The following is a 19868-nucleotide window of genomic DNA, read 5'->3' on the forward strand; positions in this document are numbered from 1 at the left end:
ATGAATATACGTTCTCCTTTTTGATAGGTCCGCCCGGACAAAGTCGGGATATCCAAAGTTCTCCTTTTTGATAGGTCCGCCCGGACAAAGTCGGGATATCCAAACCCAGATTTGAGAACAAACAATCACCACCCTGTCAAAGAACCAACTAAATAAATACTAGTATGATTCTATTCCTACAAACCAAAGGACTCTAGAATTTTTTTTCCTACACGAATCGTATCCTATAGAATTCCTAAAAAAAATCCTTCAACCCTAAACTGAATACTTGCGGCAAGAAAAAACAAAACAGATATAAACTATTACCACCTTGATAGTCCAAATCTACCACTGTGTTACCTTCTTTCCAATTGCTAACGCCAAAAAATCGTGAAGACATGCCCAATGTCAAACCACGCCAATATAAGAATGAATATTGCATTAAATATTTCAGTGTTTACAAGTAAATTCAGCATAAGCTACAGCTCCGGCATAGCAATGTTGTCGATAAAAAAATTACTCGGGTGTAGTCATAACACGACACAGTAGAATAACACACTTGGTGGCGCCATCAAAACTTTTCTCTCGTGAATTCGTGATAAGGGGGGGAGACCAGCATGTTCTGCATCAGCACTGAACTTTCCTCACTTGTATGTGGTGGGTAGACTCGTCTCTCCAGATCGACTGCGACCCACTCTGAACCAGGGTGACATAGTCCCCTTCATTCATGTATTTCGCATCCTGTCAAAATGTCCAACAAACCAACGGTTGGTCAGAAAGAAACTTAGGGCTTTAGAAAGCTAAACTTCATGACAAACTATCGTCGGAATAATGATAAAAGGTTGACTCTGTGAAGCACATGGTCTTACCAGCAGGCTGGTAATTGCTCTTGAGAAAGTCTCTTCCGCGTCATCTGAGAACTCCATGAGAATAGGAACCACGCCCTGATAGAGTGCCAGCCGTTGCTTCACTCGTACTCTGCAACAACAGTAGAATGCCATCATCAATACTCCAGAGCATCTATTTCCCATTCTGATTTTTAGTTGAGTAGATGCTAGGTATTACGGATCAATGCAAAACCTACCCCCATGGTAGATTTCACTAGAGGAAAGCACTGTGGTTATTCTTTGTCATGGCATGGTTAAAAGAAGAAAGAACTTACTCATTTGTGAATGCATATATGGTGGACGAGGGACGGTAGTGGCTCAGAAGGACAGCCATGGAGCCCACACGTGTAAACACAATGATCGGTGTGCGAAGGGTGTTCGCCATCATGGTAGCATGAGATCCAAACATTTTACTTAATTGGCTTTTGCAGAAGTCATCGTTGAGTAGCGCCTACAAGAATAATCATGAGAAAACATGGGTTAAAAACGAAAGGTGGTAAGATGGTTGGAGTCCAAGTAGTAAAGATCAAATAGAGTAGAAGGCACCATATATTGGGTTGAAAGTACAGCAACTGGAAAAGGGGGATCATACCTTTGGACGTGCAACAAGACTGGGAGCTTTAGTTGGGTCGTATAGGCTGGATTCTGTTCTAAGTGCCACGGTGTGCATCACCTTCACTGCCTTCAATGGGTACCTAAACACATGAAGAAGCACAGATGTAAGTCCAAGGCAATGCTATAGACCAATGTAGACCTGTAGCCTCTAGAAATGCTTCTGTGATTGCTTAATTGATACACACGATCACAAATAGAAGGCATTCAAAAGCGATGACAGGTTAAAACTTACTTCCCGTGGGCAGTTTCACCAGATAGCATAATGGCATCAGCAGCTTCCCGAACAGCAATGGCTATATCAGAGACTTCAGCTCTTGTTGGAGTTGGATGATCTATCATGCTTTCTAACATATTTGTTGCAACAATGACTGGTTTCTGCATGCTTCGGCATGTTCTGATAATCTCCTCCTGTAAAGGTAAAATAGTTGCAATTTAAATGCAACTGATGCTTGGATGCATTTTACGTATATTAAGAAAAAGTACAAAAGGATGAATATTTTTAATCCTTTAAAATTTATAGACATGTTCTGATAAATGCAATGGGATTTTTAGTCTCACCTGTAGTAAAGGAACTTCCTCAATTGGAAGTTCAGCACCGAGATCTCCACGAGCCACCATTGCCTATGAACATTTCAAGAAGTTTATTTAGCAGTAATAAATTAGTCCACTAAGGTCGCAAATTATATATTTTTCGTTATCACAAACATAAGACCTGCATGCAGCATATGCAGGATAAATCTAGATTTAAATAGACCTATGGAATTCATGCAATATAAGAATGATATGTTTGAAGTTTCAATTAACATGATCCACTAGACTACTCACTCATGACAGCTATCTAAGGAAATGTACATGTGGGAAGGAGTTGCTACTTGTTTTAACATGAATGAACACTCATGACAGCTATCTAAGGAAATGTACATGTGGGAAGGAGTTGCTACTTGTTTTAACATGAATGAACTGATACATGCAGTTTCAGGGCCTTACCCCATCTGAAGCAGCAATAATGGACTGGAGGTTTGGAATTGAATCAGCACTCTCAATTTTTGGAATAACATGTATATCCGCATTAGCACCTGGGTATTTTTGAAAGAGCAAAGAAAATATTGAGCAAGCTCCCAATATAGATATCCAAGACTTCAATAGATGATAGAGAACATTACTTTTCAGGTAAGCCTTGAGTTCATGAATAACTTTGGCATCCTTCACAAACGAAACAGCATAGAAATCAACACCATTTTCAACACCAAACTTGATATCTTCCCAATCCTTCTCTGTTAGGGCAGAAGCAAGTCATGTCAGGATTTCGTGCACAACTATGTGACAATTGAACATGTTAAGGAAGAAACCAATTAACCTGTTATAGATGGCAGAGTTGCGCTCTTTCCGCGCACATTAAGGTGGCGCCTTGATTTCAACTCCCCACCATCGACTACTACACACTTGACTGTGTCAGATGTTTTTGACTTTACAGCAAGCGACATCATTCCTCCTGATAACACAAGCAATAGAATGAAGAGTTAGTAACTGTAACGTTCTGTATTGTTTACCTGCAAACAGGACAAATTGATTTTAAAAGACAGCCAAATATTCTGATAGACTGAAGAGTAGAGCTCCCTCTGATTCACAATATGAGTAGTCTAAAGCACAGAGACACACTACAAAGTAACACTTTGACCATAATTTTCTAAAAGAACATGTTGCTCCCTATGCCTATTTAGTATTTCTATATTGATGTTCAAAACCAAAAAAATGTTTGAGTGGCACACATTTTAAAACTGCCTATATTATGAAATAGAAGGATTAGACAACACAACAAAATAATTTTAACCAGGAACAGTTGTAGAGCAAATATGTGGACATGCACTTGCTTTAAAAAGAAGTTAATCATCGATGTAAAATTTTGAGCTAAATGGTGTCAGGCCAGTCCTCACCGTCCACCAACAGTATGTCACCAGCTTCAACATCGCTTATGAAGTCATCGTAATTTACGCTGACGGTGTCTTCGGTGCTCACCCCTCTTTTAATCGTGAAATTGAACTCTTGACCTTCCGCAAGCATGATTGGCTCAGGAAGATCCCCACTTCTCACTTCCGGACCCTGCATCGCCGAACCTTAATCATCTTAAAGCATTTGACTGCTGCATTTAATTTGATGAATTCAATCGTGACATACCTTTGTGTCGAGCATAATAGCAATCGTGTTGCCATCAGTGTTCTGTGCATTGTACTCCTTCACCAAATCAATCACTTTTTGGTGTGACTGGTGGTCACCATGGGACATATTCATACGCGCAACATTCATTCCAGTCTCTGCAAGCTTCCATATCATCTCACGAGTGTTGGTCGAGGGGCCTATGGTGCAGACTATCTTTGTCTTCCTCCGGGGAGTCACATCCACTGCTTGTGAGGTGGCGTCAGTACTGACATCATTATTGCTCTGCATGCAAACAAAGATAAATCAGTCACTGAATGAACCACATGTTTCGAATGGCTAAATCTCTCATCGCGTTCAGCATACTGCAAAGCAAAAGTAGCATGGAAACAAATGGGCTGTTAGCTAAACAATCTAAAAATTGCTCAGGAACTGCTGAAGAGGCTGAATTGCCTAGGAATTGGAAACCAAATATTTCGAGTCCAATAATCATCAGCCAGCCATTTTTCAAGTTCGGACTGCTTTTTTTTTGGTTTACACTAGTTGTAGTCAGATCAGACATCGGACCAGGAGCATGAAGTCCTCCGAGTGTAATGTGGTGGAGATGAGCAGATCAAAAGCCCTATACGGCGAGCCTACCGTAAGCTGGAACAGATCACGTCAGGCACTGCGCTCGGGATCAGAACATCGACCACTAACAAAGTGCGCGGCAAGGACGACTCCACGACGGTACAAGCACAAACAGACAAATCCCAGCAAGACAGGAGATGGCGAACCCAACCGCGGTGCTCTGGATCAAAATCGCCGAACACTGCAAGAGCGCGGGGCGACCAGGCCAGCCGCTGGCTGGAGCGACCCGCGTCGAACGCCGAGAGCATGAGGCCGGTCTCTACTAAGCGCGCACGGAGCAGCGCCAGGGAAGCAGGAAGAAGCGCGCGCGCAGCAGCAGCAGCAGGGACGGAGAGAGAGGCAGCGGACGCTCACCAGAGCGGAGAGGGAGCCGTTGGTCCCGACGACGGAGAGATCCGCCGCCACCTTCTCGGAGGCGGAGGTCCGCAGCACGCGCGCGGCGACCGCCCGCCTCGGCTGCGGGGGCGCCGGCACCGTCGCGGCCGGCCTGGCCACGCGCGCCGTCGCGGCGAACCCCCGCACCATCTCCGCCGCCGCCGCCGCCGCCGCCATTGTTTGGAGGACGCCCCGCGGTTCGCGCTAGAGACGGGAATAGGGAGGGCGCTGGTGGTCGCGGAGGGGGGGGAGGGAGGGAGGGAGAGGCCGCGGGCGACGCGAGGGTTAATGTTGGGACAGGCGAGGGGAGCACCGCCCGTTCCCTCCGTGGGCCGGGCCTTTATACGCCGGAGGTGGTGGTGGTGGTGGCGGGGGGCCGGAGGGCCCGGAGGCCAGGTGGGCGCAGCGGCGCGGTCCATACGATGCGCTCGTCGCCTCGGTTCCAACGCCCAAGAGAACCGGAGACTCGCGTGCCTGCCTGCCTGCCTGGCACGAGCCAGTTACGGGTGGGACCCGCTGGCTGCAGCGAAGATGGCGGACTGGTTGTTTTCTTTTCTGAACATCTTTTTTTTTTTGTACACGTACACGCAACATTGCACCCAAGTCAAGTCAAGTGCACCTCACACGTGGTTATTTTTTCCTTGCTAGTAGTACTAATTTTATACTATTGCTCATCGGAAACAGGGTTACAGTCAGCGGTGCGGCCACCGGCCCGACCAGAACAAGCTATGCTCCAGAACAAGCTACTTCCAATACAAAGCCGAACGTTGAACCGGTAATGTGAATTTTGAGTGTGCTAACCACATGTCTCATGCGGTGTTTGAACCATTAATGGGAGACGTCGTGGCTCATGATTCCGACACTTAACCATGGTGCAGCTATTATTCCCGATTACAGTTGAGGTGTGCAGGCACAATAATACCGTCAACGCACGTATATCACGCACGGGTGTGCCGAATAAATTAGGTGACCTTTTCATGAAGATACACGTCAATGTTCCTCTTCACAAAAGAAGCATAGGTGGATTTCATGTCAAGAGAAGAAGAAGAAGAAGTGTGAGTGCTACCCGTATCTGAACCCAGTCCGTACCAGTGTCCTGTAATGGGTGGATTTTTTCACGATTTTGACCCATGGGATAAAGTATTTCACGAAATGAATTTTAATTGAAACCATTTCACGATCTGATCTTTTTTGAAACGCCAGAGTCCGTGGCGTTGCAGATGCACATAGAAACGTCAGTCTAATGTGGCGTTACAGACGCACATAGAAACGTCAGTCTAATGTGGCGTTGCAGGCCACGAGTGAAACCCCATGGTCCATGGCGTTTCAGCAGTACACATGTTGCTGGCAGCATGCCGTGGGCTGGCTGGATGTCGTCGCTGCGTTTCATAGTGGGTCTGCAACGCCAGCACTGTTGGCGTTTCACAATCGACCTGCAACGCCAATCTAATGTGGGGCAGCAACGCCAGCACTGTTGGCGTTTCACAGTGGGTCTGCAACGTCACTGTAGACTGGCGTTGCAAAAAAGAAAAAACGTCACGGTAGACAGGTGTATCACTGTAGGGCAGCAACTCCACGGTAGACAGACGTATCACTGTAGGGCAGCAACGCCACGGTAGACAGGCGTTGCATAGTGGGGCAGCAACGCCACGATTTGTGGCGTTTCTAAAAGGGTCAGTTCGTGAAATGGTTTCAAATCTGAGAGGGTGTTTGTTTTCAGGGACTTATTGGTTTTGGGACTTAAAAAAGTCCCTATAAGTCCCACCTAAACCAAACACTAGGGACTTATTGGGACTTATTATGGTTAATTGGGACTTATGAAATAAGACTCTCTAATAGGAGCTTATTGGGACTTATTCTGGTCCCATTACGCTCGCACCGCCCTGCCTCGATCGCTCAGGACTCCAGGACGCTCGCACCGCCCGCCGCCGGCTTTCCCAATCGCCGCCGGCCGCCCGCCCAGTCGCCGTCCCGCCGCCCCGCCGCCCGCCCGCCGCCGGCTTTCCCAATCGCCGCCGGCCGCCCGCCCAGTCGCCGTCCCGCCGCCCCGCCGCCCGCCCGCCCAGTCGCCGTCCCGCCGCCCCGCCGCCCGCCCGCCCAGTCGCCGCCCGCCCGCCCAGTCGTCGCCCGCCCCGGCGCCGCCCGCCCGCCAAGTCGCCGCTCGCCCCGTCGCCGCCCGGCCGCCGGCCCGCCCAGTCGCCGCCCCGCCGCCCCGCCGCCCGCCCACCCAGTCGTCGCCGCCCCGCCGCCCGCCCGCCCAGTCGCCGCCCGCCCACCCAGTCGTCGCCGCCCCGCCGCCCGCCCCGTCGCCTCCCGCCTCCCGCCCGCCGCCCCGCCCCGTCGCCGCCCGGCCGCCGCCTCGTCTCCCTTGGTTGCTGCCTCGTCGCCGCTGCAGTTCATCTTTTCTGCAGGTTCAACATGGACTTATAAGTCCTGTAAACAAACAGGTAGGGACTCGGGACTTATAAGTCCCTGTAAACAAACAGGTAGGGACTTATGACTTATAAGTTAGGACTTAAAAAAGTTCTAGGACTTATGAAACGAACAGGGCCTGATTCATTTTGTGCTCATGTTTAGAAAAAAGTTTAAAACAGTGAAAAAGTCCGCAATGGATGCTGATTGGCCCCACCAGTGGTCGGTACACTAAGCCAGAACGGCCGCGTGCGCGGAGAGGAATATGCCACGCGAGGCGGATCCTGTTTGGGGGGGATGGGCGGTTGGGGACTTCGCGGGCCACGCGGAGACGGCAATGTGTCCAGCCCGACAACGCAGACAAGGACAAGTTGGCTGGAGCGAGTTCCAAACAAACGAAAAAACAATGACAAATTGGCTAGAGCTCGTCGCGCCTGCCCTGCCCCGCCCCGCGTGCGGAGCTAGGCCAGGCAATGCGAGTACACGTTCCCGTCGAGGCGATGTGGACGGAGAAAACGATGACAAAAATCCTTCTCCCTTTCGTGCCTCCATCGCTCTGTGTGGTGTAGCTAGCTACCTATATCTCGCCACCTTGTTCGAAGGAAAGAAAAAGGGAAGTGCACTCCTATATATATACTCCTATATCTCAGCCTGTGGAGTCCAGGCGTATGGTTCTCCGAGTTTCGGCGTGAGGTCTGTACTGCCTCACCCAAGTCGGCAAGCATGACTTTCACGCCAAGAGACACACGCACGGCCAGGCAATTTCCTCCTCGCGCTAAGAACTGGCGGCACTGGCGCAAAATCAATCTGCGCCACCAAAATTTACTCTATTGTGTAACTTTCCATGTTGTTATGGGAGATACGGGACAAGCAATAATAATAAACACGTCGATGCCCACGCCGCTTGCTCGTCGGCTCATCGGTTTGGACGCAATGGCAGATGGATCCCAGGACCAACAAGGCCAATGAATAAACCCCGGCCAATTCGAAAAACACCGTCAGGCTCGTGCTGATTATTCTGATGTATACAAGGTAAACTGCTTTTCTCGGTCACCATATAAAACACTTCACAATCAGGGTGATACCTCCTAAGGGACAGCAGAAAAAAGGGGGTGGGCAACAACGCTTGCCACCGACAGTTACAGGTTTCGACGCCGAGGTACAAGAGAGGTCTTGTGTCAGCTCTATAGACTTCAAGGAGAACACAAACCGCTCTACTTGACATAATTAAGAGTCGAGTCCAAACGGAAGAACCGCGGCCGCCACTGCCCTCCCCTCTTCGTTTAGAATATTATAGGTCGAAGCCGCGTTCCTCTGCCAAACAAATATGGGTCATTATGCACATGCAGAGCCAACAGTTTGCATCACAGTATCCAAATTTGTGTTTTTGTGTTTTGAATTGAGGTTTTCAACTTAGACGCTATGTTGTACATGAAGGGGAGGAATGCATTTGATCTTTACCGAATCGATAGCCTCCAGTTTCATCCCTGTTGACCGAATGAACTTGCGCAGCTCAGGACTGACTGGCTGGACGTATTTCCCGCAACCAAGAATCAGAATCTCTGGAGAAACACGGTATATTGGATGTTAATAACCCAACAACACTAATTTCGTTCAGAAATACGAATAACAGAGCTGTCCACTCCTGGCCCCTGAGGAAACATTGTTAATTTTAAACAATGAACTTGGATATAAACTGCTAAAGCAACATGCTGAGCCACAACATGGAAGTAAAAAAACAGACCGCAATATCTTGCATGCATAAACAATATTCATTTTGATTAATCATGGAATGCCCACCCATGGGAACCATGATCATTTGACACGGTAACATTAGCATAAGGAAATGCCATGTAGAACATAGAGCACTGGCTAAGATACCTGGGATCGGGTGTACAACTTTGAAGATTGATAAACTGCATTATTGAAGGAATATAAGTTGTCAGTAAATAACTAACAAACAGGAATAGACTCAACAGCACTACTGCAAACAAACGGTATCACACGGCCTGATAGAGTCATTGCTCAAGACATATATACAGCAGATAGTACATTACTGGGCAAACCTTTACCTTTCAGCAGTTATATCTGCAAATGTTTTGGGTGTCCAGGTCATTATCTTGTTTTCTACTATCAGCAAGCTTCCTTCATACTTTACATTGTTAATCTTGAATCCAGTGTCATCGTAACTGCAAAACATTTCAGACATCTGATCAAATATACAAGTTACACAGAACTAAATGAGATAGTACAATGAATTTTTCTTCAGAACAGTACACAGAACTGAAAGCATAACAAGAGAAATCTAAGCCCCAAGTCATGGCAAAATTCAAGTATGTCCCGAATTACTGTTTCTGACAATTTTGGTTACTCTTGCCAATCGCATATATGCGAGACTGACACGATGATTCTCAGGAAAGGAAACCAAAGTTAGCAAATTAACGGGGAATTTTGAAGAAAAAAATCCACTATATGTTGTCCTATCCATCCCTCATGACAGTAGTGCAAAGTGATCTTATAAGAGAAAATGAGAAACCAATGCACCTCTCCCAGCTTTATATCGAATCTAAAAACAAGATCAGTACAAGGCCAAGTCATACTATGCTGCTTAACAAGGAAAACAGGTATGCCCTCCTTCCCAAAATAAGTGTCTCAACTTTGTACTAGCTCTAGTACAAAGTTGTACTAAGATTGAGACAGTTATTTTGGGACGGAGGGAGTACAATAAAACATCCATGTGACAGCCTTACTCATCATACTATTAGAATAATGGCTCCCAAAACCAGACATGTATACAAATCTGAGGTTTTGAATGCCCAAACCACTGGATGTTTCTCTTATGCATATCGGCTTCCAGCTACCGACAGCATTTCTGTTTGTTTTCCTTATCATTCAACCAGCCCCGGTACCCCCAGGATAAGAACTAAGAAACCACTTCTACACCTAACCATTTTCCTTGTGGCTTTCTAAATAATACTCCCTCCGTTCACAATATAAGATGTTTTGGATATTTCAATATGGACCAGATATCGACTGAAATGAGTGAACAAACACACTAAAACGTGTCTATATACATACGATTCCGAAAAAAGTTAGAACATCTTATATTTGTGAATGGAGGGAGTAGTATTGTGGTCTTCTCAAAACAAAAATAATTTGAGAGGCAAAAATGACCATTTGCAGCAAAAAAAAAAAAAAAAGTCACCCAAACATGTTGTGTTCCCCTCCATCCAACCAAAAAAAGGATTGATTCACTTTTGTTGAAGTTAGTGGCCAATTCTCAGAAATTATTCATTGCAGTACATGAGTACAGCATCAACTTCAGATTCCTAGCAACTAAAGGATAAACAAAGGAAAAATGGCAGCTGCATCCCTTTGCTTGCAAGCAATACTATGAGTTAACCATCTTATATCAAGATGATCACTTGGAATCAAAACCTCTTCAGTCTCACTACATCTGCTAGAAAATGTCACTGCATTTCGTGATATGAATCATCAACGTATGTCTCTAAAGCATTCGTCTGGTTTAATCCTACAAACCGCTACGACTAGTACCTAGAACAGAACTCTCCTGTGGGCAGTATCTGGTTTTAAGAAAATAACACCAGTTTGTAACCAAATTTCCGGGCACTGATCAACCACAGGACCCTTCAGATATAATTTTGTAATTAAACTTCCATGAGTGATATTTTGTAGTTAATCTACTGACCGATTTGAGTCATATTTTGTAACCTGTTATTTTGGGAAGAGAGTACATCGATTAATCTACCATGATGATTCTTCAACCATACATCAAACATTCAGCTTAAAACGCAACCACGGTCAATCTCATTCCACAAGTATACAAATTCGCGGATATATTTTGAAGGTCATCTTGCTATTGCACAGGAAAAGCTGAAAACAATTGAAATGGAACGTGGAAGGTGCAAGGAGAGGTTACGATTGGAAGCGGAGCTGGTCTTCGGGGACGGTGTCGATGAGGTTGATCTGGTCGTAGAGCGAGAAGGTCCTCCTGATCAAGCCAAATCCACGTCCCGGTCAAATCAAATCCAGCACGTATCATCCACCAGCATCCCCTACGAAGGAGTGAACGGGGGAAGCCGATGCGTACCTGAGAGACGGGAGGTGCCTGAGCCTGGGAGCGTTGGAGCTGGAGATGGAATCGCTCCGCAGCGACCTCACCAGCGTCGCCAGCGACTTTTGCCCCCGCGCCGCCGCCATGTCCTCCTCCTCTTCCTCGCCGCCGGTCGATGGGGGGCGTGTCGTGTTCTAGGGGGGTCGGGAGCTTTGCACCCACCACCTCTGGAATGTTTTGAATTCCGAATGGCTCCTTAGATGGACAGCCCACGTGGCCCATGTTGCAGTTGAGTCACTGGGCTGGGCCTCGAATTATTCTGAGGCTGCGGTGTGCGACGACGACGACGACCAGGAGATGGCTGCGGCGGCGGGCGGCGGCGGAGGAGCGAAGGCGACGGTGGCGGAGCAGATAGGGCAGGCGGTGCAGTCCACCTCCAACCTTCTCCAGCTCATGGAGCAGTCCTCCCCTGCCCAGGTCTCCTTCCCCCTCCCTTCCTCTCATCCTTGTCTGTTTCAGCTGGCTACGAGCTCCTTGCTATTTCCAATCCGTTTGGATGTGATCGAAGAGCAACAGTTTGTCAAATCTGGGAAATTTTGACAGGAAGTAGCTGCTGATTCAGGCGATAGATATGGTAGTTCATCCTTGCAATTAGGTTTTGCATGAATTTTCACGCCATTATGATTGATTGCGAGTTAATCTGTTGCATCTTGTAGTGAACATTTATTGACATTTATGATTTATCAAGCATGAGAGCTTAGATTGGCATTGAAAAAGTTGCAAAAATGCTGCTCTGGAGTGTGCAGATGCAGCATGGTATTACAGTTCTAGATTACTTGTGCGTCTTCATTCTTGTCCAGTCCTCGTGGAGTTTAACCAATTAGATTGCTAGTGGAATTGTCCCTGATTACGGTAATCTTCTGTCCCCCAAAATATCGAAGTTACAAGCCTACAGCTACAAATATGCCAGTTCACTGAATTCAGGAGTCTCAGTATATTTTTGACTACAGTATCTGTGTCCAGAGTAAATATTTTGTGTTCATTGTGCTAACACAGGGTCCTTTGTGTTACAGATCCACTTGGCTAAACTCCCTAAGAATCTCTTGGCAAAAGCATCTCTTACAAAGAACACAGAGCAAGTAAAATGTCATTTTGCATTGATGTGAAATTATATCCCTGTAATGTAGCTATTAACATTTGTATCCTATTATATTCTAGGTGCTACAACAGCTACCTAATGTAATTTCTTCCTTGGATGCTTTTATGGACAGTAGTTTGCAAAGGTGACTTTCCCAACTTCATGTCACTTACAGTCATCTTTGCTAAATACTCCCTCCGTCCGGAAATACTTGTCCTAGAAATATACAAAATGGATGTATCTAGACTAAAATAAGTCTAGATACATCTACTTCTAGGACAAGTATTTCCGGACGGAGGGAATAATATTCTAAAGCAACTGTAGCTTTTCCAAAGAGCTTCTTTTACCATAATTGATTCTCTACATATTTCTACCGCATGGTTGAAGTTACTTTTCCTTATTGTCACCTGTAGTAACATCAATTTTTAAACAATGCAGCGCATCTCAAATTAAGACTGTCACACAACTGTTGTCAAACATGGAGAGCACCCAACTTAAATCTATTTTGCCTGCCTCTCGATTACAGAAAGATCAAAAGAATACTGAGCCTGGAGAACTCAGGGTTGACTGATGTGTTCACTGCAAAAAGGTAGTTTAGTTCTTTCTTCTTAGGGCAACCTCTTATTCTTGTTTGTTTGGTGCATAAATGCATTTATTTTTGTTTGCAAATTATCTCCAATTGAACTAATCTTTGCTAATATTTATTTTTTAAAATTCAGCGCGACTGAAAGCAGACTAAAAACTAGCTTTGGGTTGTTCATGAAATTTGCTTGGTCAATCATCACGTCCTCACTACAGTTGACATGTTTCAGTGATTGCCTAAAACTCAGAATTTTCTAGTTCATTTCTGTTGGCCTACCGTAATCACTTTAAATCGCATATTGTTGTATTGGATGTGGACCGTCTATTTCTTTAATGTGCGGGGCAGTAGGACAACATCATGCATGAAATTGTGTCTGAGAATCGTTTGGGGAGTGCTAACTACAAAATGTGGAACTAGTAAAGATCTAAGCATTACTTGCTTGCTCCTCAACTGGGTGTGTTTGGTTTGTGCCCGTGTTTGCCCTACCAAAATGTGGCTAGCCAAAATTTTGGTTGAGGTTTTCCACGCCCATGAGTTGACCAACATTGACTAGAAAAGGTGAACGAGAGGAAAGAGCATTGACATGCCAAAAAGTTGGCAATCATCCAAACAAGGATCAATGTTTTGGTCATGACCAAAGATTCGGTAGGGTAGACGTTGGTGGCAATTCAAACATACCCTTAAATCTGCACAAAAAATTAAATCATTTTTCTTTTGCAAACTTTTAGTGTGTGTGTGGAACCTTATTTTTTTTATTTCAAACGGAAGGATTCCTTCATCTAAACAAACTGATTCATCCCATTTCATAGCAGATCTTGACATCTCACCAAAGCCCGGGCTCAGCTGACTTCTGCTGGAGAACAAGGTAGTAACTGAAGAATTGTATAGTTGGCAAGACTCGGGTGGCAGGTGGCGCTGGAATGTGCAAAAAAGGGTCCTTGTTGCTTACTGGTGTTTCGAGACTACGAGATCTACATAGTGCGCTTAGGGTTACTTCTTTTAAACTTCAGACCTTTGGTGTGGGTTCTGTGGAACTGTCAAACCATTATATATGTTTATTGTGGTTTCGCAACGAACCTACCGTCGCTGTCCTAATGCTTACTGCAGATTCTGTTTTTTTTTCTTGAACTGGGCTTTACCCCTGTCCATTACTAATGAACGGAAATACATAAGTTCCAGAAGAACAGGGGGAGGGAAAGGAGAAAAGCGAGTTCGATGCATCATGCAGGAAACCCACTGTAACCGCTCGACATCGAAACGACCACTATGGGACTAAAACCTGGTGACACATAGCTCAAGCAAACTACCAGCTAACAGTTCTAATAGGAAACTACATATTACAAATTCGACCAGACCAAAAGAGGACGAAAACAACCAGAGAAGGACCAAGTCTCTCAATGTAAAAAGCACTCCGTCTTGAACACAGGACTCGCCCACGATCTCTCTCGGGGGGGGGGGGGGGGGGGGGGCTTCATTTGCTTTCAACAGATTTAGCTGCATCACAAATTCTCATCAGCGTCATAGCACCCTCTCGGATCATCTGAGTCTCGCTCCTCATATTCTTCGCTTCTTTGTCGGATTGAAGACCTGCCCAGTATAGCATGAAAGAACATGCAGTGAACACAATCTCAAAAGGTGATTTTATCAGTTTTTTTCTCAAATATGGCCCGGTTTCTAGCCAGTCATATCGCCCAGGTAATAGCTGCTAAACCAACGGTATACAAGCTCTCTTCACGAGGAATGAAAGCATAACACGAGGGGAAGAGTTGCCAATGGTTGTTTGGGCACAGATCACTACCCAGAGCTACCCCAATAGTTCGCTAAACCACCCGAGCTACACGGCATGTGAACATAAGATGTTGCACAGTTTCCCAGGAAGCACAGAAAGAGCAAGATGGATTTATGGACCATCTTGTGCGTTTCATAGCATTGTGAGTTAGAATTGCATCTTGGAACATCTGCCAGAGGAAAATGTTGATTTTGAGAGGAATTTTAGCCTTCCAAATCCACTTGAAATGGTAGCCACTGTGAGGTTTCTCCAGCCATTTCTACAAATATTTTGTAGTAAATTTACCAGATTCATGAAAACCCCAAATGACCTGATCGGGACTAGGTGATCTTGGCAGATTTTCCACCAGGGAACAAATCTTGCCCCATTGATGAGATACTCCGGATTCAGTCTTCTATGGAGAAAGGAAGCAGGGGAGATCTCCTCCCACTTGTTCACAGTGCATTCCTGATCATTGCAGATCTCAAACAGGCTAGGATATAATTCGCAAAGAGGAGCATTACCATCCATGGAGTCTTTCCATAACCTAACCAAATCACATGTCCCAGCCTAATTCTCATCCCCATCATAGACATCTTTTACCTTTAACAGTGCTTTCGAGCACGGGGAGTCAGAAAATTTAGATTTGACTGTGGCCACTGTTTGGTTAGTAAGGTATCTAGCCCTCACAATTTTTTGCCAAACCCCTTCTTGTGTATCCAATTTCCATCACCATTTCACCATGAGGTTGATATTTTGTTTACGTAGGTCTTTCACCCCTAGCCCCCCCTTTATTTTTGGATCTACAAATTTTGCTCCATCTCACCAGATAGTACATTCTCTTTTTATTACAACATTGCTAGAAGAAACGTCTCCTGTGTTTATCCAGTTTTTCAATGAGAGTTTTGTTCATGAGCCACATCGACATGTGGTACATAGACAATTGTGTCACAACAAAAATGAGGAGTGCATGCCTTCCACCCATGGAGGCAGCATTGCCCATCCAGGCGTCAAATTTCTTGAGATATTTCCCGTCAAGAAAGTCCCAGTCCAGAGACTTTAAGGAGGTGAAACTCACTCGCATGCCTAAATATTTGAGGGGAAAGTTACCTACTTCACAATTGAACAGATCAGCGTAGACTTGGTTGATAGTCTCATCACCACCAACTGTCAGAATTCTGCTTTTCTGAAAGTTGACTTTAAGACCTGACATCTTCTCAAAAATATGCAAGAGAAGTTTCAGATTACGTGCTTTATCAATATCATGATCAAGACAGATGATAGTATCATCAGCATACTGTAACACTACTACCTCATTAGGAATTAAATCCGAGGCCAGCCCCATCAGAAGACCCTTTTTTAGCGTTATTGATCATTTTGGATAGGCATTCTACTGCCAGGTTAAACAGGAAAGGAGACATGGGGTCGCCCTGACGGACCCCCTTCGCGCTTTGAAAGCAAGGACCCACACAATTATTCATCTTGATACTAACAGTGCCATTGAACAGGATTTTCATCACCCAACCACACCAGGTTTCATTAAAGCCTCTCATCTTGTGACAATCTAGAAGAAACTCCGAGTTAAACTTATCATAAGCTTTCTCGAAGTCCATTTTCAACACCACACCAATCTTTTCCTTAGCATGGGTATAATTAAACAACTCATGAAGGGCCAAGATGCCATCCATAATGTTGCGCCCTTTAACAAAAGCATTCTGGGCGGGGGCTGGTTAGCTTGTGGGCATAGATCCCAACACGGGGATCAAGGACCTTAGTAACTACTCCCTCCGTTCTTAAATATAAGTCTTTGTAGAGATTTCATTAGTGGACTACATACGGATGTATATAGACATACTTTAGAGTATACATTCAATCATTTTGCTTCGTATGTAGACACCTATTGAAATCGCTTAAAAGACTTATATTTAGGAACGGAGGGAGTACTTTATAGGGAACTCTAAGGAGACAAATGGGGCGGAACTGCCGAATGCGGTCAGCACTCGACACTTTAGGCAGGAGAGTGATAACACCATAATTGAGGCGTTGAATGTCAAGCTTCCCCGCATGGAAGCTTTTAAACAGATTCATAATATCTGCCTTGACGGTTTCCCAGCCACATTGATAAAATTACGCAAGAATATTATCAGACCCAGGAGCTCTGTTAGATTCCATACTGGACAGAGCAGCTTTCACCTCTTCCTCTCTTAGATTCCATACTGCAGATTCTGTTGATTGGCTTCAGTGCTAATTAAGAAACATTAGTGTTCCCTCCTTTCATTTAGATGTTAAAGAAGATACGATGACATCTGATATTGCGATGCCAATGCCCGATGCAATTTAGTTCTTCAGTTAATAGGGAACGATTTAGTTAAATCGACAAAAAATTGATGGAGAAACCACTTTACAAATAAAGGTAAGTTGGTTGATGGCTAAAATCAGCTATTTAAAAAAAATCATGACCAAAGTATTGCTCTTGGGTGGTTACCAATTTTTTCATTCTATTCTTTATCTTAACTAGCAAAAGGGCCCGTGCGTTGCAACGGAAGAAAATCAATTATAATCTTCAATGATGCTGATCATATTATGTCTTTAAAATTTTAGGACATTTCTTAAAATGCATGAACATTTTTTGAATTAGCAAACATTTTTTTCAACTGCACTCAAAAAATAGTACACAATTTTTTTTTAAATCATGGAATTTTATTGTTTTCACCAACATTGTTCTCAAAATTATGATCATTTTTCTAAATATGCGAATATTTTTACAAAAATCCCGAGCATTTTTTGAATTCACAAACATTTTATGTTTTCTTCAAACTTTTATTTCAAAATTCTAAGTTTTATAAATTGCAAAAGTTTTTCAAAGTTCTAAATTATTTAAATTAAAAAATAGAACAGAAAAATGAAAATAAAAAACGAGACTAAAAACAGAGGTACAAACTGTTTTTAAGATTTTTTTACACGGACTTTTTTTATTTTATGGACATTTTCTTAAAATTTAAACATTTTTTTGTACATGCAAACATTTTTCAAAACTCCTAAGTAGTTTTTGAATTCTCTAAAAAATTATGTTTTTTGAATATTTTATTTCGAAATTCTCAGTTTCTTAAAATTAAGAAAAGTTATTTGAAGTTTTAAATTATTTAAAGTAGAAAAACAAAATGGAACTGGAAAGAAAAATTCAAAACTAAACTAAAAAACAGGCGCCCACGCATGGGCCGGCCCAAACAGGAGCGTAATATAGGAGGTGCCTACATGGGCCGGCCCAGTCCAGAGGTTTTCCTGTTTGAAACTTTTTCTATGACTTATAGGTGACATTGGTTGGTAATTTTAGCCAACTTTAGGGGTAATTTAAATGACGTACAACAGAAGCAATATTTGCTTTATTAATAGGTAAGATACCATTTACTTTTCTTGTCACCATGGGACAAAATATACACAGGTAGTATTTTAACCAAATTGTTAGGGCAACTCCAACACACGGATGTCTTTCGTCTGTGTGTTTGTTTGGGTCCGTGTGGATAAAAAACACGGTCCAACATGCCGACGCAGACGGATGGGTGCTCAGGCAGCCGCGACCGTTTCTGGTCCAAATATGGGCCAAGTTTGTGTCTGCGCGGATGCTCGCGATGTCTTCCCCTTGGCCTGTCCGTCTGTGGTACAACGGCCATTGTTCGCCCCCCCTCCTCATCTCCACACCAACACCTCGGCCTCGTCACCCTCATTACCGTCACCCACTTCTCGCCGATTAGCCACTGCCCCAGCCCTCGTGGCCACATCGACCGACTACCCCACCGTCACTTCAACCACTGATGCCCACTCTTGTCGGCGTTGTAGCCGCTTTCCGCCGCCGATAGAGTACTACAAGTCACACCTAGCCCGGGGTCACCGACAACCCACCACCTCTACCTCCAAGAACATCGTCGGAGGGCGCGTGCTTTGACATGCCTGCTGCAATAGGCCAAGGACGGTACCCTTCATCGGCCACAACTCGCCCATTCCCCTTTGTTGCCGCCCACAATGTGTTCGGTTGTCTGCCCGAGGCTCCTCCATGCCCACAAGGTACGGAATCATCATTATGAAGGATAAATGATGGATAACTCGGATGTTTTTTTAACATCTTATGTTCATCGTCCGACAATGAGAACGAGGATGAAGAATTTGAGGTTGCTATCTTGGTCGTCAATGAACACATCTTGAGCCAACGACCATTGTTTAGTGGATTGATCCCGAGCCATGCTCCGGGTTGAATGGTAACATAGAAATCGGCCATTGTCTACTCTACAACAACTAGTACAATGTATGTGTCGTTGCAACGGGCCTCTTAAGACTTGTACTAGTACAAATGCAGTATTTCTAAACGACTATAATAATATTGGTATCCATATAGCTAGAACTAATAAATACAATAATTAGAAGACTAGACATCAAATATCAGGTAGCCCCATGTAAATTGCATACAAGAATCCTTGTAAATGTTTTTTTTGAAACTTTTGCTTCAAATAAACTTACATTAGGCTTTTAACGCACTGTTTTAGATCTTCGATACGAAACACCGAATCTCAGCAGCAAAGATCAAATGCATGCTTCTCTACGGAGGTATAAATATATGTAATTCTTAATTGACGCGCTTTTGAAATCTTCTAGCTACCATAATTCCAGTGACTGTGTATATATTTTTTGGAACTTATACATAAGCACTTATTCACCCCGCAATATTTTGTAGGTGGTCGAACTGAAAAGTAAAACAGAAACTGTAAAGGGCGAGTTTGGTTGCTGTTAGGGCATATTTCGTCCTAAGTGATTTTGGTGATTGATGACAGTACCTGTGCGGACTAATCGTGTGCATTGAGCATTTCAGATAATATATGGCAAGGCACAGGACGATTCGTCGCCCCTGGGTGGTATTGAAGCGCGGTGGTTTCTACGGTTCTCTTTGGTGGTTTTGAGTCGTAGGAAAGCCGTACTATTAAGAGGGGGTCCGCGTCGGAAAGGTTTGGGTGGAATCAACACACACATGCACACTTTTTCTTTCCACCACCTTTTGTTTGCGGCAATGGAGCTCCCGCATGTTCTCTACCTGTCTCTGCAAAAAGGTGCGGTGGTAGTACCGCTCGTTGAGCGGTAGTACCGCTCCGGATGAGCGATAGTACCGCTTCGGGACGGTAGTACCTCTCTCTCTCAGCGGTTGTACTTCGTCAGACTTTTTGCGAGTACTTTTCCAGCGGTGGTAGGCCCAGTAGTAGCATTTT

The 19868-nt window shown here is 44.6% G+C and overlaps 3 protein-coding genes across 4 annotated transcripts; 1 reads left to right on the forward strand and 2 right to left on the reverse strand.

The window, feature by feature from the left end:
* Positions 1–403: 403 nt before the first annotated feature.
* LOC123438709 (pyruvate kinase isozyme G, chloroplastic) lies at positions 404–4949 on the reverse strand. The gene is made up of 12 exons (XM_045115797.1): positions 4620–4949; positions 3657–3920; positions 3416–3581; positions 2839–2973; positions 2645–2755; positions 2469–2557; positions 2040–2102; positions 1714–1889; positions 1459–1561; positions 1142–1317; positions 849–957; positions 404–720 (listed from the first exon to the last, which is right to left on the reverse strand). The coding sequence occupies exons 1-12, from the start codon at positions 4815–4817 to the stop codon at positions 607–609; spliced, it is 1704 nt and encodes a 567-aa protein (XP_044971732.1). The 5' UTR covers positions 4818–4949; the 3' UTR covers positions 404–606.
* Positions 4950–8036: 3087 nt separating this feature from the next.
* Positions 8037–11351, reverse strand: LOC123438725 (NADH dehydrogenase [ubiquinone] 1 alpha subcomplex assembly factor 3-like). The gene is made up of 6 exons (XM_045115798.1): positions 11164–11351; positions 10993–11064; positions 9125–9241; positions 8934–8968; positions 8514–8614; positions 8037–8366 (listed from the first exon to the last, which is right to left on the reverse strand). Exons 1-6 carry the CDS (start codon positions 11271–11273, stop codon positions 8280–8282), a joined length of 522 nt encoding a protein of 173 aa, XP_044971733.1. The 5' UTR covers positions 11274–11351; the 3' UTR covers positions 8037–8279.
* A 61-nt stretch (positions 11352–11412) lies between these two features.
* On the forward strand, positions 11413–13924 carry LOC123438741 (tobamovirus multiplication protein 2B). 2 transcript variants are annotated; one of them, XM_045115801.1, is made up of 5 exons: positions 11413–11604; positions 12201–12266; positions 12346–12410; positions 12704–12854; positions 13658–13924. In XM_045115801.1, the coding sequence occupies exons 1-4, from the start codon at positions 11485–11487 to the stop codon at positions 12834–12836; spliced, it is 384 nt and encodes a 127-aa protein (XP_044971736.1). In that variant the 5' UTR covers positions 11413–11484; the 3' UTR covers positions 12837–12854; positions 13658–13924. The 2 variants fall into 2 exon arrangements, with proteins under 2 accessions (XP_044971736.1, XP_044971735.1); XM_045115800.1 differs by having other exon boundaries at positions 13661–13924.
* The last annotated feature ends 5944 nt before the right edge of the window (positions 13925–19868 follow it).

The sequence above is a fragment of the Hordeum vulgare genome, chromosome 1H (genome assembly GCF_904849725.1).
Source record: "Hordeum vulgare subsp. vulgare chromosome 1H, MorexV3_pseudomolecules_assembly, whole genome shotgun sequence".
Classification (NCBI taxonomy): domain Eukaryota; kingdom Viridiplantae; phylum Streptophyta; class Magnoliopsida; order Poales; family Poaceae; genus Hordeum; species Hordeum vulgare.

Bases quoted from the DNA above. Each gene is read 5' to 3' on its own strand.
- LOC123438709 (XM_045115797.1), bottom strand. From the start codon at position 4,817: ATGGCGGCGGCGGCGGCGGCGGCGGAGATGGTGCGGGGGTTCGCCGCG. The intron at 2,974-3,415 runs GTGAGGACTGGC...TTGTGTTATCAG, and splicing joins TGACATACTGTTGGTGGACG to GAGGAATGATGTCGCTTGCT. The intron at 1,562-1,713 runs GTAAGTTTTAAC...TCATGTGTTTAG, and splicing joins GGTGAAACTGCCCACGGGAA to GTACCCATTGAAGGCAGTGA.
- LOC123438725 (XM_045115798.1), bottom strand. From the start codon at position 11,273: ATGGCGGCGGCGCGGGGGCAAAAGTCGCTGGCGACGCTGGTGAGGTCG. The intron at 11,065-11,163 runs GTACGCATCGGC...TGGCTTGATCAG, and splicing joins AGGCACCTCCCGTCTCTCAG to GAGGACCTTCTCGCTCTACG. The intron at 9,242-10,992 runs GTAACCTCTCCT...AATGTTTTGCAG, and splicing joins GACCAGCTCCGCTTCCAATC to TTACGATGACACTGGATTCA.
- LOC123438741 (XM_045115801.1), top strand. From the start codon at position 11,485: ATGGCTGCGGCGGCGGGCGGCGGCGGAGGAGCGAAGGCGACGGTGGCG. The intron at 11,605-12,200 runs GTCTCCTTCCCC...TTTGTGTTACAG, and splicing joins AGCAGTCCTCCCCTGCCCAG to ATCCACTTGGCTAAACTCCC. The intron at 12,411-12,703 runs GTGACTTTCCCA...TAAACAATGCAG, and splicing joins ATGGACAGTAGTTTGCAAAG to CGCATCTCAAATTAAGACTG.